This window comes from Ambystoma mexicanum, chromosome 6q (genome assembly GCF_040938575.1).
Source record: "Ambystoma mexicanum isolate Mex_15411 chromosome 6q, UKY_AmexF1_1, whole genome shotgun sequence".
Taxonomy (NCBI): domain Eukaryota; kingdom Metazoa; phylum Chordata; class Amphibia; order Caudata; family Ambystomatidae; genus Ambystoma; species Ambystoma mexicanum.
Window position 1 is genome coordinate 222,968,793 of NC_090937.1, and position 12,126 is coordinate 222,980,918.

The window sequence follows — 12,126 nt, forward strand, 5'->3', positions numbered from 1 at the left end:
ATGTACTGTGTGCCATTAGAGCTGTTATCGTCATTCATTTCTTCTTTTGGGAAGTTCTCCTCTAACTACTCAAGTGTGTTTGCCATTTCTGTCAACATAAAAAAATAAAACCTTTGATGTCCTGGGTGTTAGTTTTAGCTGTGCACGGTGGTGGCGCGAGTTATGGTTGCTTAGCTTACCAAAAATGGTGCATTTCAATGGTTTTTTGGTTTTACTTGTAACCATAATGTCCCTTTTACAAAGTTTCACCGATATATAGATACGCATAATGCTGGCGAATTTTCGGTTGTCTTTTTGGGAACACCATATTATAAACTGTGTTTCATTTATGGAGCACCAATAAAGATATATTTTTCATCAGTAACTGGACTCTGCTTCGTGCTGGTACCAAAGACATCGGAGAGTGCAACTCGCTTTGCTGTTGCGTTTGCTGCAGTTTTTGAACATATATATATATATATATATATATATATATATATATATATATATATATATATATATATATATATATATCACACATCCACCGTAGTGGCTGTGTAGTTATCGGAAGAACACTTTTTGGACGGCTATTAACATCACTCCCCCAGGACGAATCAACACCAAACTTTGCAAAAAAAGTATATGGGCCACTCTGAGTTTGCAAAGGTTGAAGAGGTTTGGTCCAGGGGGGGCAAAGTTATAGGGGGGGTCCCAAAACTTCTTTTTTTCCCCATAAACTGAATGGCAAAAAAACTTTGCTCACGCCTACAGCCCAAACCGCTGGATGGATTTTCACCAAAATTGCGCAGGAGCAGCGGCTTGGTACCGAAAGCGTGCTTTTGTAAACTTGGTGAAAATACGTCCAGTAGTTTTTTTTTTAAACGACTAAAAAGTAGGTCACAAAAAATTAGTGATATCTATGTCCGCTGTGCGGACACACTTCCCTGTTCGCTCCGCAGACAGGACACCGATTGGGTGACCGGCTTGCGTCATGTCCGCGGACATGCAACGTGTTCGCTGATTGGCTGGGTTGAAGCGTGAGGTGCGTTGTATTGTTTCGATGTGCATGCCATCTTGGATCCGTGTTTGGTGTCCACGGACATTGCGGTAAAAACAAATTAAAAAACACAACATTGCACTTGTTAAACTTATCAAATAATCTTTGGGGAGGTGAGGGATGATGAGGATGGGATATGGCTGCAAGAAGCAAAAAACTGGTGTTTTCTTTGTCGCGAAAGTCACACGGTAGATTTGGAGGTGTTCCAGAATATGTGCCTAAAGTACAGGCGAAAGAGATTGCATTTTGGCATTCAAGGGATGGAGATGTATAATCATGGAATTGAGGACTTGTAAACATAGATTGTTGCTTCTGCAGTCTGCAACCCCAACCTTACCTTGTGGTATTACAGAGTAATACTACATTCCGAATGCCCGTTCCTCTATATTGTTTATATTGGTTGCCCAATATGTATTAATATTAAATAGAAGCAATTTCAGGTTATTTTACACTCTTAATTAAAACGCTTGATGTTTATAAATTGATGTTCTGGTGCTACACCCAGAGTGCGGCAAATAAAGGGCTAATGATGTCTGTGTTAAAATGTAATTAAAATAATAATGGAGTCAGTCTGGTGCCCCCAAGAGCCTGGCATCTCAGGCAGCCACCTGCAGTGCCTGATGCACGTGGATCAGAATAACAGTTCTCATGGATGCAGTGAGGCAAGTTGTTGCAAACTAAGAATGTATGTTGATTCTGAAGAAGGTCCCCAGCTTTGAATTTTTGGTTGCGAGCTAAGGAAGCCCACGCATCGGAAACACAGTATAAGGTTAAATTGTTTTTTGACCTTGAGAGAAAGGGACCATTCCGAAAGGAATTGAATGAAAGGAGGTTTTTAATAATGAAGATATAATAAGGTTATGCATTCCAAAACTGGGCTAAGGAACATTTAAATTCAATTTATGAAGAATCATTGGTGCGAACGCAGTGTGCATTACGGTCTGAGTTATGCCAAGAGAATGGAAATGGTGAATATAATGTAAGTTTGATTTTCGATGATTGTATACCCGACCGAGCATCAACTTATTATTATCTGACCATTATTTCTGGGTTACATTCTATTTGTTTCTTCTGTGTGGCATATTGCAATGAAACGCAAGTACAACCTTTGTGTGTAGTGATCATTCTAACGTGCACATGTGGAGTCCAGCATTGAGGTGCATATAGACCACCACTCTGTTCCCCCAGGTTCAACGCTAATATTTCATTAAAATGTCATGTATGACCATCTCGAATTGTGTACCACTTTCCACGTTGTTTTCTCTCTGTTGAGATTGTTTCATGCCTGTGCTAATTGTTAGTTTAAATTCTATGCCGAATTAATAAGTCAATAGATAAATTGTAATAAAGGTCGGCTAGTGAGGCACATTTCTGTTATGTTTTCGAAACAGGTACATCCTGCCATTCTGTGATTGTCATAGATTCCAGATGCCAACTGACTGGTTTTTCAACCGGCAGCTGCACATATTTGTGAACAACTGGATCACAGTGACTCTTTTTTGGGACGATCGCCAAGGGCCAATATGCCCTTACGCTGTTCTAGCGATTAGGAGCAACATAACATTCTTTACAGTGGTCTAGCCCCAAGTTGATGCAGAAGCACTCGAATTCACTGTGCGACCCAAGCGCTTCTTTTACTGTAAACAAACACCTTGTGTGCGCAAAAAGAACAACGCGTGCCTCACGATAAACATTTTGGATCACGAGCGAAGAAACAAATTTGCAATTTGATTGAATATGGCAATAATCGGATGTTCTCGGAGCATTCATTGTGAAATAAAAGTACTTTACAAATTGTACGTTTTTGTTGTTTTCTTTTAAAGTACGATTTAAGATTCAAAATTGTGACCTGCTGTGTTGTGAGTCGATGTGTGTTAATTTTCGGCTTCTGCGTCACGTCACGTAGGTGATTATGGGCGCGTTTGGCTATGCTGACGAGGAACGTCACAGAGAAAGGTGGAGAATATCACTAGGTTTGGTTATGTGAGGCTCATATAATTTAGTGATGTCAGGGCAGTTTACCTTAGGCCGATGCAGCAATGGATAAGATTAGTACAAGATGGCCGCGCCCTGCTGCCCGATTTCGCATGTTTACAAAAGAGGAGGTCGAGGTGCAATGGTTTTTTAATGTGTCTTTTTAAAAATAGGGCACATGTTGCTCTAGTGCTAATACCGTGCAAACTTTGCACTTGCACCAGTGCAATTTTTCTGTAATGTGACCCCAGATGTGCATTTACTTTTCATGAAAAGTATGTACAACGGATTCTTATTATAATGATGACAAAACAGTGTAAAGGATCATTGGAATAAATATCATGAGCTAATTAGTGCATTAAGCAATGCATTGATATAAATAGCATTCTATTATGAAGTTCTATCCAGTATACTAAGCTACTCATGTAGAAACATAGGCATTGTGTGCAGCATACATGATGGAGGTGCAAGATTCATAATCTTGGCATATTGAATAGTGAAATGATAGCTGCTTTCTTATTAGAGATTTGCGTACTGTGAAAGATGTAATAAGTAGCTAATAAAATCCACTTACTACATAATTGCATTATACCAGACAAAACACAAAGATACAACAATACATACAAATATGAGTATATACAGGGAAAGTGAAGTAAGCAAAAAAGCAGCAGTAGTAGCAGAAAGAGTTCATAACCTAACTGATTATATTTATGCAGAGAAATTATTGCTCTGTTTAAAAGCTGCTACTTACCCTATGTATGTGTATCACATGATGTGACTGGACCCTAAGGAAAGTAGTGTGAGTACAATTTATGCAAATGTGAGCATATACAGGGACAGTACAGTAATAAAAAAACAACATAACTATCAGAAAGTGCTGATAACCCTACTGATTATCTTCATGCACAAAAAGGATTGCTGTCTTTCAAGCCTGTATCTTCCCCTATGTATATGTTTCATATGATGTGACTGGACCCTGAGGGAATTACTGTAAGAACATACTTGAAGGATAAGTCTACACATATAGTACCTTTTCAATTTTTAGTTCCTGACTGTTACTGAAGAAAACCATGTGGCCTAGATATGTCAGTAAAGGAAAAAAGGGGGAGCCAGAAATGTGATGTCATCAGTGATGTCATCAATGACATTTGTGATGTCATCTTTGATGTCCTGGGTGTTAGTCTTAGCAGTGAACGGTGGTGGCGTGAGTTATGGTTGCTTATCTTACCATAACTGGTGAATTTCAGGGGATTTCGGTTTTACTTTGAACCATAATGTCCCTTTAACAAAGTGTTTTTACTGAATTTCATAGGTTTTTATTAGTGCAACTTAACCATAACGTCCCCTTAAGTGTTTTCATTGAATATGTATATATATATATATATATATATATATACATATTGCATTTAAAAGTCATATTTGTGAAAGTGTTCATTTGAATGTAAAGTGCCTTGCATCACTGTTCATTTTTGCCAAATACGTTTTCAGAACCTGGACCTTATTCTGTTTAAGACAAAGCCAACCCAATAAAATCAAAGGGGTGTAGTTAGCAAGCTGCTGTAACTAACAAAGATGAAGTGTGATTCCCAAGTCGCAGCCCAGCTGTGAGATCCTTAGTGTGAAAGTCTAGGTTGCTTTTTTACACTTCTCACACTTCAAGTTACTCTCAAGAGTATGTACTGTAAGACCACCCACAGGCCATCGCCATCCTTTCCAGCTGAGGTGACACATTTTCACTATGAATACATCCACTGAAATCATGCACAAACATTGTACCCGTACTCATTATTGGCCAGCTGGGCCAGACACAGACTGCAAACATCAGATAGAACATCTCCATTCTTCACAGACTGCCTGCCACACAAGGACATTTGTCAGCCACAGAAGCATGACAACCAATAGACACCTAAGCCACTTTCATGGCCATGCTGCATCAATCCAAAATACAACAGGAGAACACTGAAAACAGGGGGTGCACAACAGGGAATGGTGGAAGCACAAAACTAAATATGGATCTCAGCATGCCAACCAAGGCAACCAAACAACCCGAAAATACTAGGCACACCACAAAGCAGTGTACTATAAGTGTAAACCAAGGCATTCTGAGCTAGGCAGTCTGCCAGTCAGATAATTGCTATGCCCAAATTATGTACAACCACCCTCTGGCCATTCACTGTTAGCCCCAAATCAAGTAGGCTGCTTATTCATACCACCAGGCACACTGCATGACCCACGAAACCATTCAAACAGGCAGGAGTGACACAGATACACAACCCATACATGCACTAACCCAACATGCATCAACAGAAACACAAACCATGCCACCAGACATACCTATCACCAAAACAACTGACCAAGAGCATCATGTGCATGAAGTACAGCTGTCACGAGACACATACAAAACCATGCATACCCACAACAGCAAGTGCACCAACCACGTGAAAGGTCCTTCCTAGAGTGGTACATAGACACACGTGTCTGGCAAATGAAACTATAGATATCCAAAATGCTAACCTACAACTGTGCCCTATGTCTAATGCATGACTTACTTAAACCTATAGCTACATATCCTATGTCTATATTTATAGCCATACTCCAGGGTTCATTGAAAACATAGAAATTCAGGCTAATGGTACTAAACTAACACAGATTCTAAGAGGCCCCAACATGAACGTTGCCTCATGCCTTTGTATTGAACCTGTGGTATCAATACAAAATGACTCTAATTGGTGTAATAACACCCAAGACGCCTTTATGGTTAAAATTCTTAATTTGCAATCTGATATTAAGGCACAAGAGCTTGTTCTGCAATTCCCCCAAGATATTCCATCATCCTGTAATGTCTCTAGTGAGTCCTGTGCCCTCTCCCTAGTGACTGAGAAGGAGGTGGTAGAGATTTTAGCAACTTTTAAACCTACTGCATGTAAAGCCGACTTCTGTCAAGTGGCAATTGTCAAAGACTGTGCACCTGTACTTACCCCAAATGTATTAATTGATCTTTCAGCTCAGGGAGTGTTCCATGTTATATTAAAGAGGCCTGGAGAACACTCTTGCTAAAGAAGCCATCTCTTGATCTATCAGTACATATGAATTACAGGCCTATTACCATTTCTACTTAAGATTCTGGATAGAGTAACCTATTTGCAGTTACAGAAATATCTTGGGAAATCTGGCTTGCTGCGTACAAGGCAGTTTGGCTTCAGATCTGCACGTGGTACTGAAACCACACTGCTAGACCTGAAATCCAGTCTACTCAAAATCATGGGTAAAGGGAGAGTTGCACTTCTCCTCCTTCTTGACATTTCTGTCGCTTTTGATCTGGTGGATCATGATTTGTTGATTGAGAGGCTCCAGAAAGGTGCCTGGACTCAATTTTTCTTGTCAGGTCAGTCGGCTAGAGTTTTCAGCAATGAGGGCAATGCCGGTGGAAATAAAGTGTGGACTGTCACAGGGCTCTTGCCCACCTTATACAATATTGTCACCAAACCTCTGTTTGACCTCCTGGATGAGAAAGGCATTATGTCTACAAACTATGCAGATGATACGCAAGTCGTCCTTCCTATTTCAGGCAACTATGCCACAGATGCAGCTTTGATCAATCAAACAGACACACTCATTCAGGGATGGGTAGTGCATAGTTCCCTGGGATTGAATGATGCAAAAACAGAGCTGCTTGTAGTGGAGATTCCCATCCATCTGAATTGATTATAAAACATGTAACATTGCTGGTACTTGCATTGGAGTATCTGAGAAAGTGAAAACTCTGGGAATATTCCTGGATGTACATTTTATGATGAATCCTCATGTCAGCAGCATTGTTCCTTGTTGCTCTTACTATCTCGGATTGCTTGGACAAATGTGTACTTTTCTGTCCAAGCAGAGATGTGCCATGATTGCTATGGCTACTATTGACTCAAAACCTGACTACGGCTGTAGCCTGCTACAGGGAGTTAGTCAAGACAATGTAACCAGATTGCAGACTATACAGAATGGAGCTGTTCGAATCGTACAGGGTCTGGCTCACAAGGCCCACGTCTCGGAGGCATAGCGACAGCTTCAATGGCTTCCGTTTAGATCTCGCATTCTTTTTAGGACTCTGGTCATGACCCATAAATGTCTTTATACTGCCAGTCTGAAGTACTTGAAGTATAGAGTTTGCTGGTTACCAGAACGTAGGACTTTGAGATCTTTACTGTTGCTTGCTCCTCGATTCCGTTTGCAGGAGGTGGGCAAAATAGTGATGCAGAGTGGACCGATCAGAGGTTGAATTACAAAGATGATTGGTTGAAAATTAATGATTATCGGGTTCAGTTAAATCTACCATGTTATGTTATGTTATCCAGTCATCATCATAGTGATGTTATGTCATCTGGCCTTGAGGTGAAAGGAAAAGTGGGATTAGACAATGGACAATACAATTGAGTGGGGGAAAACAAATAAGAGAGAGATAGCATTTTCATGATGGTGACAGCAATCAGAAATCAGAACAAGACTTTGGGCCTCATTATAAGTGTGCCGGTACGGAAAACAACGGTGCTGGTAAGCTTCCGGACCGGCATACTACAACTCTGCTGGGCGGGTGGGCAGGTGCTCTCCCCCCGGCAGGTCAGACCTGCCGGGCGGGGCAGCACCCACCTGCAGAGTTTTCACTTGAGCACCTATGGGACTCTATGGGAATGGGGACTAAGGAAATTGCTAATGTACTGGTGCCTGACTTCCCAGCCGCTGGACTCGTAATAAGCCTGTGGCACCGGGAAGTCAGGCGCCGGTAATTTATTAGAAAAAATAATCCTTTTATTGAGAAATCTCCATATTAAGAAATCACAAACAGGCCGTCAAATATGAACAATGGGATAGGGGAAAGGTTGGGATATCAAGCTCAAGGCCTCATCTTAACATTTCCTCAAGCGTCCCAAAGCCCAGGCATCCACTTTGACCCTTATCTTCTCCCTTAGTTCTTGTTTCCTCCTCCCGCCTAGCCAACCCAAGGCTTCCCGTACCCTTCCTCTATCTTCCAGTCTCTGGATTCCCCAGCACTTGTGAACTTGAGTTTTTCATGCATCATTTCTTCTTGCTCTCCCAATATCTTGGGCATTAGGGTTTTTCCAGGCACTGTTCTCTCTCTTCCAGTCTCTCCTGCTTACTAGTTTCCGACATCCTTTTCTTCCTCTGGCAGTCTCTCAGGTTTCAGCGTTCCTTGCATCCTCTGCTCTCTCTCAAACAATCTCTCAGTATGATGTTCCTAGTTTGTCCTGGTGAAATCAAGTACCCAGGTAGGCACTGGGTGGCTGCCTTCAAGTCCTGTGAAAACCAGGAGAACATCACATGGAGATTGGAGTACATCTGAAGAGCTTGTTCAAACCTCTGTTCGCTGAGTGGCCTCAATAATTCCTCCCAGATCCGTATGGTTTAATAGTCTAAAAGTGTATGCTCCTGGCCCTCCTCAATATTGTGTCATGCTATAATGGCCCGCTCGCTCGTGGTGCAGCCTCTTATCCCAGGGCTCTTTCTTTTTCTACCTTTCTTAAACTGGCAGCCTCCTTGGTCCTGCCTAGAACTTTGGTCTACTGTAGAATTCTTCAAACTGTGGGGTGCGCCCCCCCCCCAAGGGGGCACTGCACTGTACGTGGGGGTGTGAGACCCACAGCTTGCATAACAATTTGCCATTCTGTGGCTTCGGCATCAGGTCCGCCTCTCAAAGAATAAACACAGCATGAAAAAAGTTTCATGCTTTTTTTATTTTCTTTGTCAGTACAGATGATGGAGTGCACGGAGACATTGGGCCTCTCTCTGTGTTATCTGCTACGCTGGGCCTGGGGAGCAGAAGAAAGCAGGACAGGAGAAAGTGCAGCAGAACGTCAAGGGAGGGAGGGAGAATGACACACAATTAGGGGGTCTAGGTTAGGGTGAGAAAATAAGGACGAAACAGGAGGGAAAGACAAACTACGAAGGAGAGACGGAATATGAGAGACTAGGGGGGACAGACTAGACACAACGCAGAGAGAAATGCAGACTATGTGGCTGATACAGACTAGAAGGGAGACACAGACCAGGAGGGAGAGACAGAATGCAAACGACAGGATAGGACAAAAAAGCAAGAAACACAAAACAGGAGGAGAGACAGAATAGGACAGAATAAGAGGGGGGCCGGGAACAGGAAAGAGAGACAGAGTAAGAGATAAGAGGAGTAAGAGACAGAATAGGAGAAAGTGACTGCATTGGTGGGAGAGAAAAGGACAGAATTACATGAAGGCACAAAACAGGAGGGAGGGACAGTCCTGGAAAGAATAAGAGGGAGAGACAGAATGAAATGGACACACGAGGAGAAAATAAGGGGGAAACACAGAACAGGAGGAAAAGACAGACTCAAAGGGAGATAGAGAGTAGGAGGCAGAGACAGAATAGGAGAGAGAGATAGAATAGGAAGGAGGGACAGAATAGGAGAGAGACAGAATAGGCCGGATAGACAGAATAGGTGGGATTGACAAGGACAGAATTGATGCTGTCTGGTTGGGAAGTGTGTGCTCACTCTCCTCATTTCTGGATGTAAGGCTGCTGAGGTAGGATTCTGCCCCAGCCGTCCCGCCACAAAAGCAAACTTCTCCTGTCACCCTCCTTTTGATAGTATGTAACCATGTGTCGAGCTGCTCCCCTGAAAACCGTGTCTGTATCTCAGCCATCAATCTCACTGATCATGGCGGCCCAACTTCAACAAAAATAAAACTCAAGGGGCGCTTGGAATAAAAAAAAGTTTGAACACCACTGGCTACTGGCTTCTGTTCACTGTAGCCTTTTTTCTCCTCATCTGTACTGGTCTTCTTCTCATCTCTTCTTGACCTTTGTCTCTCTGATTACCACCACTCTTCTCATGATGTTCTTCCACCTCCTCCTTCTTTCCTCGCGCCACCTACTTCTGATGCTCACCACCATCCTCTGGAGGTACACCACCTCCTGCCCTACTTTCCTTTACTCGCTCATCCTCGCTTCCATTCAAATCCTTCTCATTTCCCTTGACCACCTCCTCCTAAAAGGTTCACAACTTTCCACATTGGCTTAACCTTTCCCTCTTCTCTAATGTTGACACCACACGTTTTAAACTCCACCTTACACCCTCTTCGTATATTGTCTCTACTTCAACTTAATCCCTCATTCCACCTCCTGATGTAGAAACTTCTCTCTATTCCCTCTTTCCAGCTCCATCTCCCCATCTTGCTGCCAACCTCCCTCCTCTCCTCAAGAGCCTCCACCCTCTTTCCAGGATCCTTGTTCTCTCCATCCATCTTCAAAGTCTCTCCAATAGCTCTTTTTTCAAACACCCACCCAAGCTAACTTAAGCTGCGGGCTTGTATGGTCAAGTGATCCCTCCCAGTGGGCGGGGCTTGCTCTGTGATTAGTCCTGCCCAAGCTCAAGCTGTTAGGCTCCATGACTTCTAAACCGAAATACAATCACCCGGCCAATGGAATGCTACTTTTTGAAACTCACATTGCTTAAGAAGGATTGGCTCATGCACTGCTCACATATTATAGAACATTTTCAAAAGTCCAGAAGTGTGACATGGTGTGTAACTGATACAACTTTCCTTTTCATTGCAGTATTCGCAGTGTCCTGATATTTTGAGATCCTGCTGTTGGAAAGTGCCACTTTAAATCTGCGTTGCATCAAAAACGATGTCATCCTTACATCTCCTGAATGGAATATTATGGTCTGGGTGATTTTGACTTGTTTCAAAATGAATACATGTGTCTAGAATAATCAGGCATACCCTGGAATCTGGCATTAATCATGCCAGTGCTTTTCATTTTCAGAAAATATTAGGTTTGATTGAATGCAATGATGAAAATAGTATCATGCAATTTAAATATCATACTTGCTTTTTACCCTTGTATGTTGTGCAGCACTGAAGTAAATGGAGAGTGGGAAAATACATAGTGCATGCACATGTTTATTGTTTCTTACACAATGAATGAATTTACATGGTAAATAGAAATGCATTCGATTATTGATCTATGATTGAATTCGAGTACTGAAAATTACAATACATTGCATGCATATTAAATAAAAGATGTTGAGTGTTTCTCAGCTAATCAGTACTGAGTATTAAAAGACGGCATTTGGGACCATATTCACAAAGCAGGATGGACCTGCGATGAAACAAACCTGGGGCGTTTGCTTTAACATTGAAATAAATAAATAAATAAATACATAGAAAATAAATACAATTATAAATCAAAGGGGCCCTGTGTTGTGGAGCGAGGCCAGTCTGCGAGTGTGTGGGGTTCGCAGCCCCCCCACACTGATATGGAAGAGTCAGTAGCACACCCACCATTTGTTGCCGGTTGAACTGGGATGTGGGGAGCAAAAGAAATCATGCTGGCTACGATGCTACCCCTCATGATGCCCTCATGGGCGGGGGGGGGCAGTCTGGTAAAGAGATGTGTTTAGCAATCACCCCTTCTCCTGCCAAATGAAGTCACAGAAGATGTGCAGGACTTGCAATAGACCCTTGCCCTCCTTACCTTTACAGGTGAGAGATCTGCCTGCAGGATTCTCAAGTGAAATGAGCAAAGGGGTGGCGCTTAGTCAGAGCCTTGGAATGGAGGACATGCGTCCAATGAAGGAGACACTGGCGTGCCATATTTATTTATTTCTATTTGTCTTGAGTGCAAACAAAGTGTAACAAGTGGATAAGAACACAGAAGAGCGTGATTTCAATGTGTTTAATAGAATGTACAGACGCAACAAAATGATGTAATCAACCTTTTCATAGACAATCAACAAAGAACATAACAAATACAGAAAACAAATCTAGGAAAAAAAGAGAAACTTCAGGACGTAAAGGCAACGTTTCAACTTTTTTTTTGAAAACGAAAGTAATCAGCTGCCACTCCCAAAGAGGAGAGCAACGCGCGCCATATAGGTAACCGGCTTTCAGAGAAGGAAAGGGTCAGAGTAGTGCCAACTTCTCTTGGTCCTTTGCTCCTTGACGGTTGACCACCTGGCAGCCGCAGGTGCCGATTTCACCGCTGCCGCCCTCCTTCTACAACCTCTTGGATGCCTTTGGCACCATCCGCCAGCAAATTCTCTGCTGACGTGTGTAGTCCCTCACTGACAGCTA

At 42.4% G+C, this 12,126-nt stretch overlaps 1 protein-coding gene across 1 annotated transcript in view; it reads left to right on the plus strand.

Annotated features, from left to right (window-relative positions):
* LOC138515911 (alcohol dehydrogenase 1-like) overlaps positions 1–11,242 on the plus strand; it is a 321,818-nt gene extending 310,576 nt beyond the window's left edge. The window contains exon 9 of the mRNA XM_069630674.1: positions 10,604–11,242. Coding sequence (XP_069486775.1) covers positions 10,604–10,628 — 25 coding nt within the window. The 3' untranslated portion in view covers positions 10,629–11,242. The remainder of the gene's footprint in view (positions 1–10,603) is intronic.
* Positions 11,243–12,126: the final 884 nt, after the last annotated feature.